We start from the raw sequence: 20,531 nt of genomic DNA, 5'->3' as shown, positions 1-20,531 counted from the left end.
TATAATTATTATTTATTTTGCTGTGTAGAGGTTATCGTAAAACAAAATTAATTACAAAATCGAATTTGATCATTTTGTGAAAATGCTGAATTTGTTGAGCTGTATTTCAGGAGCGATGAAAGTTCTGTCTAATACCTTGGACCATTTTCTTTTTTCACTTAAACACAAGTAAACCAATCTAAATAGAATTTGCAAATTTATTTTGGAATATTTTTTGAACAATTTTAAGAGTGAAAAAAGGAAAAGATAGCGATAAAAAATTATAGCAAATTTGACGAGTCACATTTCAGACACAAATTTCACCATTTCTGATCGATGTAGTTAAACTCATGATGTTGTTGATTTATATATTTCATTTTCTAATTTTTTTTTAGTGTACGGAGTGGACCAATACGTGATCTTTTTTATAGTTCTCGAGTTTTTTTGAACACTTTTATGCATTTTTTCAAAAATTTCAATTTTTCAATACGGCCCCATATGAATTTTTTGACCTTCTTTGAGCTTTCGTGATATTTTAAAAAATCTCGAACCGAATCTTTCGAAAATCTTAAGCAAGGATAATTAATACCTAATGTTTTTCGAATCAGCTTGTCGAGATCTACGAGTATATACTAGAATTTATTCAGAACTTTTAGCCCACTTTTCAAAAATCTCAATTTTTTAACTGCCCATGTATGAATTTTGGAATTTTTTCGAGCTTTCGTGATATTTAAAACGAATTTTTCGAAAATTTTGGTCAAGAACTATTAACAATTTAATTTTTTGGAAATTACCCCGTTGAAATTTATATTCCAAATTTTTTGAGAGTTTTAAGGCAACTTTTCAAAAATCTCAATTTCTCAATTGTATGAATTTTTTTACCGTTTTCCGAGCTTTCCAGATATTATAGAACAGAAGTAGGGAACCAAAATTTTATGGCTTTTCGAGCTGCGTAACCAAAAATTACTTCCAACTATACATAATTTTTTGTTTTGAAGCGCAACATACGAGGTAGTTATTTTACGTGCAAATTTAATTTTTGAAATTTCAATGTAACGTTTCGACCAATTAAAAAAATTGGTCGAAAGTTGTTTGGACAGAACTTCCCTCGCTCCTGAAGTAAAACATATTCAAAATTTTCGAGTTAAGTGTTTTCTTTACACAATTTTATGATCAACATTTTTGCAAGGACACGTATATCAACTTGGATGGGTGCAAAGTAATACTAAAAGTAACAGTATTGTATTTCCAAAATTTTCTGGCAAAATGGAGTGAACCGTTCCTGATTAAATCAATAAAATAAACTGACTCATTCATTAATTTTTTTGAGCCACCTGTTTAAGAAAATTGAAAAAATATTAATGTAATGATAAATCATATGTAAAAACTCATCATATTTTGCACATTTTGAGTAGAATTTATTCGGCAAAATTTTGAGATGACGTCATTAATTTTTTTGGAGAGGAAAAAGCAAATATATTTTGATTAACAATTTACCATGCTTACAATAACTTTAAGACACCTGCAAGATTTCAAGGTATGTATTCAGTTTTGCAATTCTTGATTTGTTCAATAAAATAAATTGACTTATTCATTAATTTTTTTGAGTCACCCTGTATAAGTATATCTAGAAAATATGAATGAAATAATAAATTACTGTATTGGCTGATCATATTTTGCATATTTTAGATAGGATTTATTCGGCAAAATTTTGAGATGCCGTCATCAATTTTTTGGGGTTGATAAACAGATGCAAGATTTGTAATTCTTGATTTAATCAATAAAATAAACTGATTCAGTCATTATTTTTTTTGAGAGACCCGATATAGCCAAATCTAAAGTGTAGACTCATCATAGTGTGCACATTTAAGACAGGATTTATTTAACAATATTCTGAGATGACGTCATTATTTTTTTAGGGGAATGAGCAAATACATTTTGATTAAAAATTTACCATGCTTATGATAACTTTAAAATATCTCCAAGATTTCAAAGCATTCGGTTTTGCAGTTCCTAATTAAATCAATAAAATAAATTCACGCATTCATGATTTTACCCTGTATAAGCAAATCCAAAAAATATTACTGGAATGATAAATTACAAGTACAAACTTATTTTGGACATTTTAGATTCGGCAAAATTTTGAGCTGACGTCATCAATTTTTTAGAGGGGATAAGCAAATATATTTTGATTAAAAATTTGTCATGGTTATCATAATTTAAAACACCTGCAAGATTTCAAAACAAGTTGCAAGATGTTGTTATATAATTTTGATTTTTTTTCTTAAAAACCTGGACGTTTCAGCTAAAAACTCAACACGGCGTCATAAACTACATGTACCTATAACACTATGTTCTTTTATACAATTAAAAATCCATTTACTATATACAATTTTGAAGTGACACATTATTGGTGGGGATGATTAAACAAATTTTGGTTAGCGTTTTATTACTAAATACAAAATTTGACAACAATCGGAAATTATCTGTCTAACAAAAATCGAGACAGCAGACAGACGGACAGACACACAGACGGACAAACAGGCAGACAGACAGATGGAAACGGGGGACCTATTTCTTCGTACTGTATGGGTCATGAAAGATCGAAAAAACGTAAAAGTCGAGAGTCGGTAGGCGTACACAATTTCAATTCAATCAATAAAAATCAGTACGCTTTTTTTACCCTTATGTTACAATATTTTAGTAATAGATAAACAAAAGCTTTTGTTTTGTTAAAACGTCAATGAAGTTGAGCTTTATTAATTATTATACAGAGTGTTTATAAAAAAATCAAAATGTTATGATTTTCAAATTGTCATAGCTGAGTTTTCCCACAAAACACTTTTTCGTTATTATTATTATTCTTCTTCTGAAGTATTCTTTAAAACTAAAGTTGACAATTTTAACAGACGTACCAACATATCGGAAGTAAAAAAGATATATAAAATAACCAAGAAAAACAAATGTTAAAAATAAAAGAATATCACAAGTAAAAAAAGTTTAATAAAATTAGTGTGGAAGAAGTGGCTTTTTGAAATCAAAAACAAAAACAAAAAATGGAACCTGAGCAAAACAGTTTAGCCTGTTCGACCATTATTATCAATTTTTATTGATGAATTGGCTAGAGCGATTCCCTGCAAACACACTGTACATTTTTTATAGCTTAGTTTCTTTTTTTATCAACTGGAAATAAAATAAATATCAAGTGTTGTATGTCACTGTAACCGTAATTTAATGGCCTATCAAAATCCGTTAAAATATATACTGCAAAATTAAAAGCTAAAAACAATGGAGTTTACAGAATTTCAATGTCTCCATCCATTCTCAAGATATGAGACCGCAAAATTTTAAGTGGGGACGGTGTGACGAATTTGCTTCAATGATTCAGTATTTGTTAAAATTTTGCAATATATGCACTATAATAACATCATTTAGAATTGTAAGCTAAAAGCTCCAAAACGTAACAATCTATTAAAATCTCAAAAGCGAAATCGTGTTTCTCTTTAAACGAAATATACTTTCTCGGTATACAATCTTACACAAGTGTGAAAGTTTGCGGAACGAATCAAAAGCGAATAATTACAACAGATCTTACGGATAAAATGTAGGTACTTCACACGTGTTGTAGACCATAAAAACGTAAACGTGCAACGAGTTACTTGCAACTATCACTACTAATAAAAAACTGCCTACTATTAAACGAAAAATCATCGTCGTCCACTGTAAAAAATATAGAGCCTTTTTCCGTGAGTGTTTGCTTGTTGTAGAATAGAACAGGAATGAAGCACATCAACGAAACCCCACAAATAATAACAACTTTGTACACTGAACCAGGCATGTGGTCTATCATCTTATTTCTAGTACAAAAACTGAAACAAACTTAACAGTTCGGCAACATTTTAGCATAAACACAAAAACTACTTACCGTGGTGTTCATGTCCTCGAAAATAGCAATGTACCATGCACTTTTCTATTAAATAATTCCTCAAGGTGTTGAAACTCATTGTAACGTAACCTTCAGAAGAGACGCAGATAAATTGTAGCAGAGATTTCGAGAGTCCATAGTTGGGTAATTAGCACTGTCTTCAATGCAAATTAAGAGATGAGCGAACTGATTACCTGAAAAGTGCACATTGAACGTGAGGAAGGGTTGGTTTATCAACAAGCAGACTTTGTGCAAAGTTTCAGGGATTCATGGAGCGTGTACTGGGAAGGGATGATTTCTGGAGAATATCAATGATGGCGGAGTTTGCGTAGATTGAGGAGCGATAAATTCAATTTAAAGGGGTTGTTGAGATGACGTGTAACAATAAATAAAAATAAGTTGAAAAGTAGGTTTTCCCACGTTCGGAGGCGGTTTCGATCGATGCGTAATTCAATAGTTTCAAAGACCATGAAAATTATTAATTGACTTTTTCCTCATTTCTAATTAAGATAAAGACAGAATCGGATTGATTTTAGTTGTGCCAACTCGTATTAATGAGAATGTTAAACGCGATGTCATGCCGATTTGATGGTCGATGAATTGGAAAGAAAAAAACACCTGTGGAGCGGTTGACAAAATTACGAAAATAAGTGCTAAAATTTAAAATGAACAATTAACTTAAGGTTTTTTTATAATTTAGCCTTGATGCTATCTCATGAGCTGTATTATCTGTATGAAGATCGTTGAATTTTATTGTTTGTTTGTTATTTGAATTCTTTGTTAACCGTCTCGGTGGGGAATTCATAATTACTTTACAAGACGAACAAAAATATCCTGTTGTTATTCCAAAATTGCATTTTATTGACTTTGGGTCATGTTAATGAGTTTTCTAGCAGAGATTTGCAAGTGAAACTTGGTGGAATATTAGACAAGTATTCTATATAAGTATAAATCAGTTTCAGTTCACTTTATTATATTGACGAATTTCGGTCACTAAAAACCAGTAATCGAACGAGTAATCAAAATTCAGAAACGTCAGCTAAATGTCTGTTCTTATATGGCTGCCTACAATATTATAGACAAATATCTTAATTTTTTTTAAGTAATATGCTTTAATTTAAAGCGTGACTATAATAAAATCGACAAAAGATGAACCAAATTACATCCAGTAAAAATTTCAACTTGTATAATCTAACATTTGGTTTATTTCACTAGCAATTAAATATTTTCAGGATATAATTAGTTTATATACAAGTGAGTCACTAAGGGTGCGTTCCTCAATATCTCATTAATTATTATTAGAAATTATAAAAAGTTAAAGACGAAAGATGTAGGGATCCTAAATTTCTTTTTAACTTTACAAAATGTTTTTAAAGCGTAACACAAAACTTAGTTTTTTTTAATGAAACACCCTATATGTCTTTACACATTTTGATTGACCTCCTCTTAGGCTCTACAACCACAGTTAATTTTTGAAATTACGATGTTACGTTGCCACGTTATTCCAATTTTCTTGAAATTTTTTGGCAATGGAAGGGTTCACAAAAAAATCACAGTAAGGTTCTATCTAAATTCTGTGTTACAACATTTTGCAAAGACATAAAGAGAGATACTCCCTCTGTTGTGGTACATAGGAGTATATATTAGCGCTACAGGCCCTCTAGGCCCTTGGCTTCTATGGTAGCATCTATTTGTTTCCATCTCTCCGGTCTGTGACTACACTTTTCCAGTTTTTCACTCCATTTGCTTTCAGATCTTTCTGCACCTCCTCTAGTCATTTCTTTCTTGGGCGTCCTCTTCTTCGTTTCTCACCCCTTCGTTCTTCTAATACTCTTTTTGCTATTCTTTGTCCTTGCATTTTAGTTATGTGTCCTAACCATCTGATTCTTTGTGGTCGACTTTTGTGTAATCCTCGGTCTTCTATGCAGGTTCATGACTTCCTGGTTTGTCCTTCTCCATTCTCCTTCTGTACTTTTGACCCCTCCGAAAAAAATTTTTTTTTGATATATTAATCCATTTGTTTGTATTCTGCTTTCCCTTATTATGTCCTCTAGTACAACATTAAACAGGCCGGTTGATACTGGATCTCCTTGTCGTAGTCCTTTTCTAACCAAGAATCCTCTTGACATGTTTCCTTCCAAAATAGTTTTGTTGCTCGTGTTTTGTAGTGTCATTTTACCTAATCTTATCAATTTTCTTGGTATTGCTAGCTTTTCCATTGCTTCGTATAACATGTTTCGGTCTATGGAATCGTAGGCTTGCTTAAAGTGTGTTGTGCAGGCTTAGGTTTTGTCCACAGCTGCTATTTTGGATCGTTTTTAGAGTAAAAATCTGATCTATGGTTGATCTTCCTGCTCTAAACCGTCCTTTGATATTCTCCTATTCTTTGCGTAGTGTATTCTCTCAATCTAGTTCTTATGATTTTTGCTAAGATCTTATAAACTACATCAAGTATGGCTATTCCTCTGTAGTTTTCACATTCCGTTTTGTCTCCTTTTTTAAATATGGGGCCGATAATGGCGCTGTTCCATCCTTTCGGTGTTATCTCCTCTTGCCATATTCTAAGTATTAGCTCATATATATTGTCTTGGTAAGTTGTTCGGCTCCTATTTTCAAGAGTTCTGCGGGTATTCCATTTTCTCTGGGGCTTTTATGACTTTTCATTTCTTGTATCATTCTACTCACTTCTTGTCTAGTTGGTTTTTCTATTTTTTCTTGTTTTTCATTATCGTCTTGTCTTCTTATTTTCACTACTTTTGACTGTTGTTCTTCCTCCGTCTTGTCATTTAGTAGGTCTTCAAAATATTCCGCCCATCTGTCTAGTTTTTCTACTGTGTCTCCAATCAGTTGTCCTTCTTTGCTTCTGCAATATACCGTTCTCGTGCTCGTGGTCTGTCTTGTCTTCCTGACTTCTTGGTAGTGTTTTTCTATTATATTAATTTTTTTTTCTTCAAATATTCTCTTTTTTTCCATCTGCATATTTATTTGGCTATTTTCCTTTTTCCTTCATAATCTTTTATTGCTTCCTTTGTTGGTTTTTGATGTTTTCCTATTTTTGCAATGTTTCTACTTATCAAGGCTTTCTTACATTCTTCATTATACCAATCTTCCTTTCTACTTCTTCGTTCGGTGGTGTCCATGTATTTCTTTGCTGTTTCTACTATTTCTGCTTCAATTTGGCTCCATTCATCTTCTATTGTTTCGTGTGTTGTATCTTTACTTCCTAATCTTTTATTTAATTCTATTTCAATTTGTTGTGTTATTCTTTTGTCCTTTAGTATCTCAACAGTGACTCTTTTTCTTTCTTTTTTTTGGTTTTCTATTGGTTGGTAGTTTTTCTTTTATTTTTGCTATAACTAGTGTATGGTCACTGTTAGCATCTGCTCCCCTAAAGCTCCTGCAATCGTAAATCACCATATGGTCTCTATTTTCTACTAGCACATGGTCTATTTGGTTCTTTGTCTTGTTGTTCGAGGAGGTCCATGTTTCTTTATGTATATTTTTATGGTCAAAATGAGTGCTTATTATTTTCATTTTATTTTCTTCAGCAAACTCTATAAGCATTTTTCCATTTTCGTTGCTTTCTTTGTGTAAACTTTTTCCTCCGGTGATATGCCGGAAGTCTTCTTCTTCTCTTCCTACTTTTGCATTTGTGTTCCTGGTAAATATTTTTGTCATATTTTGGAATTTTTCTTATTATATCTGCAATCGTTTCATAAAATTAATTTTTTATTTCTATGCTTTTCTCTTCCGTAGGTGCATGTCCATTTATGATGTTTATTTTTTTTATATTTTCCTCGAATTCTTATGTAACATATTCTGTCCGATATTGATTTGAAGTCGATCACCGTCGTCTTCATCCTTACGTTTTTTCTTATCTCCATAACTTCATTTCCTTGCTGCTTTGTTTCTTGCAGGGCTAATATGTCCAGCCGATACTTTTCCATTATGCCTGTCAGATTTCTCAGGGCTCCTTCTTCGTAAGTGCCTCTTACGTTCCCTGTTCCCAATTTAATTATTGTTCTATCACCTTTATTCTCCTTTCCTGCTGCTTTTTTCTTATTTTTCCATTTCGTGTCCCTTTATCTCGCCACGTCGTCTTCGTTCGTTCCATTTTTTTTTCGCCTTGAGTAGTTTTTTAATTCTTTGTTTTTGTCTGTATCAATCCCATTTTTTTCCTTATTCCTTTCTAGTTGTGCTATTCTTCTAAGTTCCTTTTGTATTATTCTTTCTTCCTTTGTCATGTCATCATTTATGTAAATTGGTTCGTCATGTCTGTTTTTTAATTTACTTTTGTTTTCCATTATTTTCATTTTATCTTGGATATTGTTCAATTCCAATAGAGCAATTTCCTATATACCTTTTCACATTTTGTTTGACCTCCTTTTATGCTTTACAACAACAGTTAATTTTTGAAATTACGATGTGACGCTGCCGCGTTATTCCAATTTTTTTTAAATTTTTTGGCAATGAAAAGGTTCACAAAAAAAAACACAGTAGGGTTCTATCTAAATTCTGTGTAACAACATTTTGTAAAGACATAAAGAAAGATACGCCTTCTGTTGTGGTATAATTTAGATTAAATTTTCGTATACAGAGTGTTTGTAAAAAATGTTTTAATTATTACAATTTTCAAATACCGATATTTCAGTTTTTTCAAATAGAACAGCCTATAATTTATTACCCCATCTTATTTTATTTTTTGCTAGGTATTTCCTATACTTAAAGTTGATAGTTTCTGCGAATTTTTATTTGTTTGTAAAGACACATCGCCATACTGAAAAAATGAGGACCAAAAATGGAGTAAGATACAATAATAAAATACAGGGTGTTCCATTTTGAAAAAAACTAAACTGAAATATCGATTTTTGAAAATTGTAAAGTTTTAGATTTTTATAAACACTCTGTATATTAAAATTTGATTTATTTGATACCACAACACAGCGCGTATCTTTGTTTATCTTTCCATAAAATATTGAAAGACAGATTTTAAAAAGAAGCCTATCGTAATTTTTTTGTGAACCCTTTCATTCCCAAAAAATTTGAAGAAAATTGGAATAACGTGGCAACGTAGCATCGAAATTTCAATTCGTTGTAAAGGCTAAGAAAAAGGCAAAGGTAAGTAAAGATATACGGGTGTTTCATTTAAAAAAGAAGTAGTTGTGTGTTACGCCTTAAAAACAGAACCCTCTGTATAATTAAAAATAATTTTAAAATATAGTCGACTCGTCTTTGACTTTTTTTTATATCTCCAATAATAATTAATGAGATATGGAAGATCGCGCGCTTACTGGCTCACCCTATATATATTTTTAATATGTAAAAATCTTTGTAGAATTAATTCATTATTATATTTCTGAAATAAATTTAATATTACAAAAGAGCGAAAAATTATTTTAATAGCTTTCATAAGATTTCAAGTTTGAAATAAAATGAACATATTAATTTAAAAAGTACAGTATAACCTCTATAATCCGAACCCACGATTATCCGAACATCCAGTAATCCGAACAGAGGCTAGTTGAAGTCGATATCTCTTTAATCCGAACAAGAACTCTGCAATCCGAACTGAACTTGAAAACGTGCACCTACTTGCAAAAATTACGCAATAATTATAGGTAATTTTTTGAAATTTTTAAAAAGTATGATATTTCAATGCACTGAATTAATTATCTAATTCTGGAAAAAAGGTTATCGAAGAAATGAGACTGGAAGTGACTTCTGTGCCCCGAAATCTACAAAAAAAAGTACTTACTTAAATTTCGAAAATCGTCGAAAATGGGTCGAAATTTGCTAATACTTGCCAAATAACCTAGCCTCGAAGAAAAGGAGGGTATTTGCCAAAATAAGACTCATTTTGGCAAATGACCTACTCTTCTAGGAAAAGATATTAGCCCCGCCCACCCACCTTTTATTGTCATTGAAGAGTGGGTCATGTGCAAAGTCAGTCTTATTTTAACAAGTACTAGCCCCGCCCACCCACCCTTGTTTTCTTAGAGGAAATGTCATTGGCCAAAATGAGTCTTATTTTGGGAAATACTAGCCCGGCCCACCCGCCTTTTACTTTTTTAGAGGGTAGATTATTTGGCAAATGCTAGCCCCACCCACCCGCTCTTTGTTCTCTTAAGAGAGTAGATCATTTGCCAAAATCAGTCTTATCGTAGTGAGTACTACTAGATTCTGCAGTTTTTCGATTTTTCATCTTTCGAATTTTTCAATTTCTCGCTTTTTAAATTTTCAATTTTTTTCTTTGCCTTTCGATTTTTGATTTCTCTGGACAACTAAAAAAAACTATCGATTTTTTAATTTTACAATTTTGGCAGTTTTCCGATTTCTGAATTATTTGATTTTTAAAAAATATCAAGAAAATAGATCTTTATTTTTTTTAATTTTCGAGTTTTGATTTTTTGTCACCTAGTTTTTGGAAGGAAGTAAAAAGTAATTTTGATCAGCGATCTGCCATGTTTATCGTAACTTTAAAACATCTGAAAATTTTGTTTCTAATTTTCAATTTTTCAAAATTTCGGTTCGAATAAATTTGTTCTTTTAATTAAAAAATCGAAAAATGACAAATAGTGAAAAGGAAAAATTTTAACTTGAAAAATTAAAAATCAAAAGATTCAAAAATTGTAAAGTTGAAACTTGAAAAATGAAGATTGGAATTAAAAACTGCAAAATTGTCAAACAAATTATCAAATGAAGTATTCAAAAGTCGAAAAATCTAAAAACTAAAAAAAAAAAATGAAAACTGGAATTTCGAATTCGATTTTATAAGATTTGTTTTTTTTTTCAATTTTTCGATATTTCAGTTTTTGATTTTCCGATTATACAGTTGTACAATTTTCCGATTTCTCATTTATTCGGTTTTTCAATTTGTCATTTTTTGATTTTTAATTTTTTTTATTTTTAGCAAGTGCTAACCCCACCCACCCAGCCTTTATTTTCTTAGAAGAATAAGTCATCTGCCAAAATCAGTCTTATCTTGGCAAGTACTAGCCCCCCACCCACCCTCCCTTATTTTCTTAGAGAATATGTCATTTGCCAAAATCAGTTTCATCTTGACAAGTACTAGCCCCGCCCACTCACCCTTATTGTTTTAGAGAATATGTCATTTGAAAAAATTAGCCTCATACTTGCCAAGATAAGATTGATTTTGGCAGATGACCTACTCTTTAAAGAAAATAAAGGGTGGGTGGGCGGGGCTATTACCTTGTCTTAGAAGAATAGGTCATTTGTCAAAATGAGTCATTTTGGCAAATACTAGCCTGGTCCACCCACCTTTTCTTTTCTTAGAGGGTAGGTTATTTGACAAGTACTACCACAGTCTAAAATTTCATTTTTGAAAAAGTTGTCTAAAAATTCTGAAAAAATTCACAGATGTATATGTAACCCGACGGGCTGATTCCAAAAATATAGCATGTTTATGGTAACGGAGCAATATTTTTGGAAAATTCGGTGTGACATTCAATTTTTCTGAAATTTTTATAAATTGCGATATTTCAGTAGACGATTCTGGAAAAATGGTTTAAGTTATCGAAGAAATGAAGCCAGAAGTGACTTCTGCGGCCCAAAATCTACATGGCAATATTTAGTTAAATTTCGAAAATCGTCGAGAATGGGTCGAAATTTGCATAAGGGAGGTAATACGAATACATAATGGGAAATTTCATTTTTGAAAAAGTCATCTAAAAATTCTGGGATATAGATCCCGACGTGTTGATTCCAAAAATGTAGCATAGTTATGGTCACGGAGTAATATTTTTTTCGAATGTATCTATTATCCATTGTTGGTTAAGAATATGTACTTTATTTCTATTTAATAGAATGAAACTTTATTTCTTGAAATTTGTTTTCAGCATATATGAAGTTGCTTTTTGGGAAATTCGCTGATCCGAACAAATCGCTATTTCGGACACACCTTCCCCAATCAATTCGGATTATCCAGGTTATACTGTATAGTAGAGTAAAATCCATTTAACTTTTTTTTCTAATAACAATAAAATTTAATAACAAAACATGATTCATCAACATGTAGCTAATAAAGCGTAACAACAAATTTCTATAAATAATAGATAACTACTACTTAACCGGTCGTAAAACGTCTGTACTCTTCCATTATGTTAATATACAGGATGTGTCTTTTAAAATAATTCGCCAAAGTTATTTTAAAACGACCACCTGCAAAAGAAATAACAACAGGACGAATAATCTACAAAAACAAAGTCGTAGTAGTTACAGTTTCACCGGAAATACAGACAATTTTTATTTTTTAAATGAAACTACCCCTTGTCGCAATTGATAACAAAATGTTCAAATAAACTAGAACTGAAAAGTGTTTTGCGGTAATTAAAACCATCGTTATCTACAGAACTATGCCTAAAATGTTCACATTTTCAGTCAAGTACAGTGAGCTTAAACGACACAAGAATTTCGAATATTTCTGGAATTCATTGAGTACATGAAAAAAGGAGGAAACTAAAAATTATTTTTATACCGAAATAATGTTTCAAGGCCCCGTGTCATCACCAACTGAGTTTAATTTTACTGGGAATGGGTAAATTTTCCAGAAAACACATTTGCATTAAGTAAGAATAGGTATTCAGTGAGTAAGTTGATACAAAACTATGATAATAATTATGATAATTTTGTCGTATGTGTTAGTTCGTTGCAAAAATAATCATTTATCACTTTTATCATTTTCATAAATTATTTCTACTCTCGTGATACGTTTCGTAATAAGTTAAACATTACTCACTTGATTAACTAATTGGATAGACCTTGTTTAAAATTTTATGGGGGCAATTGCAAAATTGTCTTCTACTATTACCCGATAATAAGCAGAAAAATTCCCAAATCCTTCACAACAGTACTAAAAGCGTTCCAAATTTTCTTACAATCCGTAGATACAACACCAAATTGTAATCCAATGTTTTTTAATGATTTCTAATAATAGCATTTTTGTTAAAAAAACAAATCAAAACTCACCTACTTCCGCACAATTCCAAAAATAAAATACAACCTTGCCCGAATTTTAATTTTAGATTTGCATAATCTTGACATTCAGATTTTGGGCTGTTAATAATAGATTTAGCGGCATAACGTGGTACATACACAATACAAACACTTGAGCACACCGCTTCCGAACGACTGTTTTGATTGTGGTGTGTACGTTGAACATCGTTTTGTTTAAAATAATGTTTGTTGAGAGTGCATCAAGTGGCGCAATTTAATAATCGTGAGAAACGGCTGTTTTCCTTGTTGTAAATAAAACAGAATGTAATGAATACATAGAAAAAATTATCTTAGAATAAATGTGTGTGCACTTTACGCGTGCAGATGTTCTAGCGGAATTATTAAACAAGGAAAATGTGTTTTAAGTGTTTTTTTTTTGTTTTGTTTTACTATACTTACAATTTATTATTTTTATGGTTTCTAAGTTAATTTATAGTTTTAGATGCACATATTTACTGAAACTTTTCACGACTTGAGGTGTATTTTTTTTATTAATTATATTATTTATTTTATTAATCTAGTAAAGCTAGTGATAGTGTTCCCCCATATTTCCGTTGGTTTTGTACGATAGCGGTAGTATTCTGATATCAAATAGGGTTTTTTATTTAGATCACCGTTTGAAAATTAACTACAAATTTTATTTATCCCAAAATTTGTGTGTATTTTAAGAAAAAATATTCCACGAACAATAGCTAAAGATTTTAAGAACTGACATCGAAAAAATAACAAAGCAACATAAATTCAAAAGTTGTTTACACTTTATGTGTGTTTTTCATTACATATCACTATATAAAAGTCAGAGAGGATTATGTGCTTTATTAAAGCATTTATTTATAAATCTGATATTGTGTGTTTTTAATCCAAAACACACACTTTTTAATACTGATAATAATTGGGTACTAAATTCATCGAATATATCTATCGTGATTTTCACAGAATGCGTTAAATATAATACAAAGTGATTCTTAAATCCAGTCACTTGTAAACATGGATTAAAATTCCAAGGAATAAAGTAATAAGAGGTACATAAGAATAATAATAAACATGAAATCACCTTATATGGATCCAAGAACATTTAAGCTTATAAAAAATGGTCTACAATCTTCGTGGTATGAAATGCCTGCAACAATTCTCAGTCCTTTCCTTCGGATAGGACTGACCAGGGTGTCATAGTTTCTGGACATGTTTCATACAATAATTGTTTTTTGTTTCTCTATTTCTTTTGTGTACACCCTTTTGCCACCCATTTTTAGTTTAAGAATATGTTGTTGTTTAAAATTTGTTTTAATAACTTAACATTTCTGCAAATGTGTCGTTCCTTAGTTTAGTGACTACACCAATACTTTGCCGTTTATCACTTTTCCAAATGACTCTTTTTCGTCAGAGAATTATCTCTTTCTTTCTATATTCTATGAACAATGCTTTCCAGGTCGACAAGGTGACGCTAGGTATAAATGCGATTTCTTGGAAATATTTTTATCAAGTGATAACGTTATCTGGGACAGTTGGAGCTCATTATCATATCAATATACAACGGTATTTATGGAGTGTGAAGATCTAGGGGTATTCATCGATAGTTTTAACGAACTAATTTATTATTTATTTATTAACGTGTTTTATGATAACTATTATTAACGATTAGCAATTTATGAACTCATAGATATTTGAATGTTACATGAGAACTCGACTTTTAGGTCAAGAAAATTAAGTAAAAACTGGCGCTATTTTGAATTTTGGACCCACAATTATTAAATCAACTAATTCTGTTTACATAAACTATTATCGGAGCGTGAACGAGGGCGTCTCAGCCACAGTTTCTATGATTATAGAACAGGAAAACAGAATTTTCAAGACTAAACAAAACTAGAAATAGTACTCACTAGAGACCCTAGATATACTTATACACAAAGGCTCGGGTTTCTACTGAAAACGTGATGGCTTTTATGATTTTCTTTGTTTGAGGATTTCTTTAGAGAAAATTAATAATAGATAGCGTCTACACAATCGTCTCCTCATACTAAAAGGACCGAGTATCCGGTCCGAAATTTAAATATCAGAAAAATCAAGTCCTTTCGAAATCTGAGTAACTTTTCGATAAATATGGTTTTTTGAACTTAAAGTTTTCTATCTCTAAGTTTTGGTTTTAGAAGGAAATTTAAAAAAAGTGTTCCTGCTTGGAATATTGATATTTTGGGACTAGAAAAAGCCATTTTTGTGTGTGGCAACGACTTCCTAAAGTCACGGACCGAATCACACAAAAAAATTGGAAAATTTTGAACTGGAACTAAACGATGGTACTTTCAGTTGTGTCTAGAAGAAATTCCTAATCTTAGGAGGACTCGGATTTTTCTTTAAACGCAGAAAGGTTGTGATTATCAAATAAATCAAATCTCTTCGAAATTGGGGCTCCGGTTCGAAAATTATTTTTTTTTAACTAGGGGTTTGGTGGCTCAAAATTTTGTTAAACTCGTTTTCGTACGATATTTTAAAAAATAGGCGAAATTTCAAAAGCCCGATGTCGAAAATTGTTTCTCTAGATTGAATTCTATCTCTGCACATTTTCTGAGAATTTTCGACGGCATCTGAAAAATTTATAACTCAGTACTCTTGAGTGTTTAGTTGGAAAAAGTACAAAAATTTGGTTTTCTAAATCGGAAGGTTAAAATGTATAAAGGCCAGACGATTACTATCTGGGGACTAGAAGAAGCCATTTTTGTAGGTGGCAAAGATTTCCTGAAGGCACGAACCGAATCAGACAAAAATATTGGCAAATTTTAAACTGGAACTACACAATGGTACTTTCAGCTGTGTCTAGAAGAAACTTCTGTTCTTAGGAGGACTCGGATTTTTCTGTAAATGCAGAAAGGTTATGAATATCAAAAAAATTGAATTTCTTCGAAATCGAGTACCGGTTCGAAAAATATATATTTTTTTTAATTTGGGGTTTGGTATCTCAAAATTTTGTTAAACTGGTTTTCGTACAATATTTTAAAAAATGGGCGAAATTTCAAAAGCCCGATGTCGAAAATTGTTTCTCTAGATCAAATTCTACCTCTGCAAATTTTCTGAAAATTTTCGAAGGCATTTGAAAAATGTATACCTCAGTGTTTTTGAGTGTTTAGTTGGAAGAAGTACAAAAATCTGATTTTCTAATTCTGAAGGTTAAAATGTATAAAGGCTGGATTATTACTATTTTGGGACTAGAAGAAGCCATTTTTGTAGGAGGCAAAGACTTCCTAAAGCCACGAATCGAATCAGACAAAAAGTTGGCAAATTTTGAACTGGAGCTAGATGATTGTGTCTAGAGAAATTCTTGGTTTTAGGAGGACCCGGATTTTTATTTAAAAGCAGAAAGGTTGTGATTATCAAAAAAATTAAATCTCTTCGAAATCGGTGCATCGGTTCGAACTTGGCGTTTGGTAGCTCAAAATATTGTTAAATTGTTTCTCGTACAATATTTTAAAAAATAGGTGAAATTTCGGAGCCCCATACCGGAAATTGTTTCTCTGGAACCAGTTCTACCCCTCAAATTTTCTGAGAATTTTTGAAGGCATTTGAAAAATTTATATCTCAGTGCTCTTGCGTTGGAAGAAGTACTAAAATATGGTTTTCCAAATCGGAGAGTTAAAAATGTATAAAACTTGCTGTATCAGTGTTTTATAAGTAGAGGAAATGATGTTTGCAGATTTTAGAGGTTTCCTAAACCCACGGACCGAATCAGGTTAAAAGTTTGAACAAATTTTGAGTTGAAGTTACAAGATGGTACTTTCAGTTGTGTCCAAAAGAAGTTCCGCTTAGTAGAGAGACCTGGATTTTTCTTTAAACATAACATAAAAGTTGCGAATATCAGAAAAATCAACTCCCTTCTAAATCTAAAAGCCCTTTCGAAAAATATGTTTTTTCAAAATTGAAGTTTTCTAGCCCAAAGTTTGCTAAATTTATTTTAGAAGAATATCTGAAAAAAAATAGCCGCAATTTCAGAAACTGGGCATGGGAAATAGTTTCTCTGGATCTAATTCTAAACCTGCAAATTTTTTGAGAATTTTTGATGACGTTTGAAAAATTTATGCCTCAGTGTTCTTAAGTGTTTAAATAACAACAAATACAAAAATATAGTTTTCTAAATCCGAAGGTAAAAATGTACTCCTATCAATCTTGGAATATTGCCATTTTGGGACTAAAACAAGCCGTTTTTCGTTTTTATAGGTGGCAAAGAATTCCTGAAGCCACGAACCGATTCAGATAAAAAATTTGGTCAAATTTTGAGCTGGAGCTACACGATGGTACTTTCAGTTGTGTCTAGCAGAAACTCCTGTTCTTAGGAAGACTCAGATTTTTCTTTAAATAAATAAAAATCGGGACGGCACACAAACGGACAGACAGACAGACAGACAGACGGGAACGGGAGACCCATTTCTTCATAATCTAGGGGTCATGAAAGATCAAGAAAATGTAAAAGTAGAGAGTCGGCCGACGGACTTCATTACAATACTTCCTGATATTTTGCCTTTTTTTTTTCTTAATAAACATGGCCATCTTTTCATAATAAGAAACTTAAAACATAATTAAAATGGTTTTTGCAAGAAAATATAGGTTTTGGAATTATGGGGCGGAACCTAATTGGAAAATCGATATTTTCTTATACAAATTTTCCACTTTAAACAAGTTTTAAGTTTCATGTTGTGAAAATAAGTCTACACATATTAAAACAATATACTTTTCCAAAGTATGGCAGTCTTAAAAAATTGTTTCGACAGAACTTCCCTCGCACCTAAAGTGCAGTGAAACATATAAAGTAGAAATCCAAATCCGTTCAAATTACCCCATTGTAGGACTAATTTAGGGTTAAATTCACCATTATACAGGATGTACAAATCTATGAATCAAGTAGCAGACCGGTGCAACATAGTTGTTTCAAGTATTAGTGAAATTTTAGGCAACTTTAGTGATGTGAACTGTAATGTTTAAAGCAATATAACATTATATTACTTAATTTTTATTTTATATTTAGAGTTCAGATTTGAAGAGCACTGCACTGTATTTTGTAATTTTTGTAATTATTTCTTTAATTATGTATAATATTGTTTTGTTTTCTTTGAATTGTATCTTAATTTAATTATAATATATTGTCCTGTCATTGGATAATAATCTGTTGGGCAATAAAGTCTTATTATTATTATTATATTCAGCATTTTACTTTACCGAATTTTGTGATGACGTCATCAACATTTTTGCAAGGACACCTATATAAACTTGGATTGGTGCAGTGTAATACCAAAAATAGCAGTATTGTATTCCCAAAATTTTCTGGGAAAATGCAGTGAGCCGTTCCTTATTTAATCAATAAAATAAATTAACACATTCGTTGATTTTTTTGGCCACCTGAATAAGCAAATCTAAAAAATATGAATACAATGGCAAATTACAAGTAAAAACTCATCATAACACCTTTAAATTTCACAAGTTTTTACAAGATTAATAGGGGCAAAATCAGTTTTATCTTAACTAATACTAGGCCCGCCCACCCGCCCCCTATTTTTCCAGATAATATGTCATTTGCCGAAATAAGTGAAGTACTAGCGTTGGCCACCCACCCACCCTTTACTTTCTTAGAGGATATGTCATTTGCCAAAATAAGACTTATGTTAGCAAGAACTAGCCCCGCCCACCCGCCCTTTATTTTTTCAGAGGGTAGTACTTGCCAGTACTTGCTAAGATAAGATTTATTTTGGCAAATGACATATCCTCTGAGAAGGTAGGGGAGGGATAGGCGGGGCTAGCACTTGCTAAGAAAAGATTGATGTTGCCCCTATTAAACTTGTAAAAACTTCTGCAAGATTTCAAAGCGTTTAATTTGGTAGATTCAAAATTAAATTACAAAATGTTGTTTTATGATTTTGATTTTTTTCCAAAAATCTGGACGTTTTGTGTAAAAACTCAACACGGAGTTACAATTTTGAAGTGACGCCATCACGTTATTGGTGGCGATGTTTAGACAAATTTTAGTTAGTGTTTTACTATCTACATGATAATCCTAATATAAATACAAAATTTGACAACAATCGGCCCAGTACTTTCGGAGATTCTCTGTCTAATCAGAATCAGGACGGCAGACAGACGGACAGACGGACAGACAGACAGACAAACAGAAACGGGAGACCTATTTCTTCGTACTCTAGGGGTCATGAAGGATCGAGAAAACGTAAAAGTAGAGAGTCGCCCGACGGACTCGATTACAATACTTCCTGAGCGAAAAAGTAACTTGCTCTTGTTTGCTACTAAACAACCTGATAAAATTGATACGTGTGTAACTTTGTTTGTAATTTCAGCAGAGGGAAATTATTTGTACAAAATGAATCGCATTCGACGCTACAGTCTTCCTCAATGAGCGTAATTATTTCAATATTAGTTTGTTAATGCTTTTTTAATCTGAAAAATGTAAAAGTTTGGCTATTTCATCACCACGTGTAATTTTGATTTCACTATTTATAATTCACATTTCATTTTAAGATTTTTAACTGTTCAGATACAGATATTTGGCGGAAATTCACTTATTCAGACTAAATTCATTTTAATAATGATGTGTCCAAAAGTTCTGAATTTGTTTACTAACGGGTCAATTTCAAGTTGGTTTGTAATTAATTGCAAGCTGCGTTGCTATGGTAACCTCGCAAAAATATAATGGTTTGTATTAAGAGTTCTACGAGATCACCATAGCAACGGAGCTTGCAATTAATTGCAAACCAACTTGAAATTGGCCCGTAAGTTATTACATTATCCACACTTCATAACTTCTCATTCGCGATTTACAATACTTTAATTTAAACTGACCTTAAACGTTGATCCATTTTGGAAAAAAAGGTCTTAAGAAATATCGGCAGTTAAATTAATTTTATCACAGACTAGACTAGACATGAATTATTTTCTCACAGCTTGAATTTGAACATTTATTCTCGAATTATTAATTTGATTTTGTATTTATTGCATGTATGTGCGTTGTTTTCTGTGTTATGTGAATTTGTTGAGACCACAATGAATTCTTTATAAATACTTACATTTTATTTAATCATTAACTTGAATTAATGCATAATTTAACCACATGTAAATTTGGCTACAAGTAAGCCTAAAGATTACGATTGTTTAAAATCCACAGCCACGAGGAGACGCCTTTCGCGCCGTTGTCGCTACCCGTTCTGGATAGTTTGTTTTTTTGGTGACTGCCATAATATAAATTTGCCGTCATACCATTCTAATAACTCGAGTATTTGCATCTACTTACTTTAATGACAATTTCTCTTTTTTTCTTGTGTGTTTAAATTTGTAATATTCAAATATTTGTATCGATTTGTAACATACCTATGATTTAATTTTTGAGAGCTTGTTAAATTCTAGTTATATTTGTATAATTTTATATTTTTCTCTTCTTTTAGTATTGTTGTTATTATTACAACTTTATAGAATCTACCGCCATGCTTTAGACACCACGAGAGAAATAATTTACAGATCTTTATGAAACAGCATTTGTTTTGTTAATGAATCTATTCCACTGATTTTTACAATTAATTTTTACGACGTATGATCTTAGTCTCGTACACCTGCATGTAACAGAAAATTG

The 20,531-nt window shown here is 31.5% G+C and overlaps 1 protein-coding gene across 4 annotated transcripts in view; it reads right to left on the bottom strand.

Annotated features, from left to right (window-relative positions):
- LOC135143633 (uncharacterized) overlaps nt 1-20,531 on the bottom strand; it is a 40,021-nt gene that overhangs the window by 4,003 nt on the left and 15,487 nt on the right. For 3 of the 4 annotated variants that reach the window (XM_064075546.1, XM_064075556.1, XM_064075538.1), the window contains exons 2-3: nt 3,905-4,098; nt 3,673-3,848 (exon numbers count right to left, since the gene is read on the bottom strand). In XM_064075546.1, coding sequence (XP_063931616.1) covers nt 3,673-3,829 — 157 coding nt within the window. In that variant the 5' untranslated portion in view covers nt 3,830-3,848; nt 3,905-4,098. Of the gene's footprint in view, nt 1-3,672; nt 3,849-3,904; nt 4,099-12,889; nt 13,079-20,531 lie in introns of those variants that run through there. The other variant, XM_064075531.1, reaches the window with a different exon arrangement.

The sequence above is a fragment of the Zophobas morio genome, unplaced genomic scaffold, assembly GCF_036711695.1.
Source record: "Zophobas morio isolate AGI-343-1 ecotype UQ-CSIRO unplaced genomic scaffold, CSIRO_AGI_Zmor_V1 ptg000004l, whole genome shotgun sequence".
Classification (NCBI taxonomy): Eukaryota; Metazoa; Arthropoda; class Insecta; order Coleoptera; family Tenebrionidae; genus Zophobas; species Zophobas morio.
This window is presented reverse-complemented; position numbering and strand designations above follow the sequence as displayed.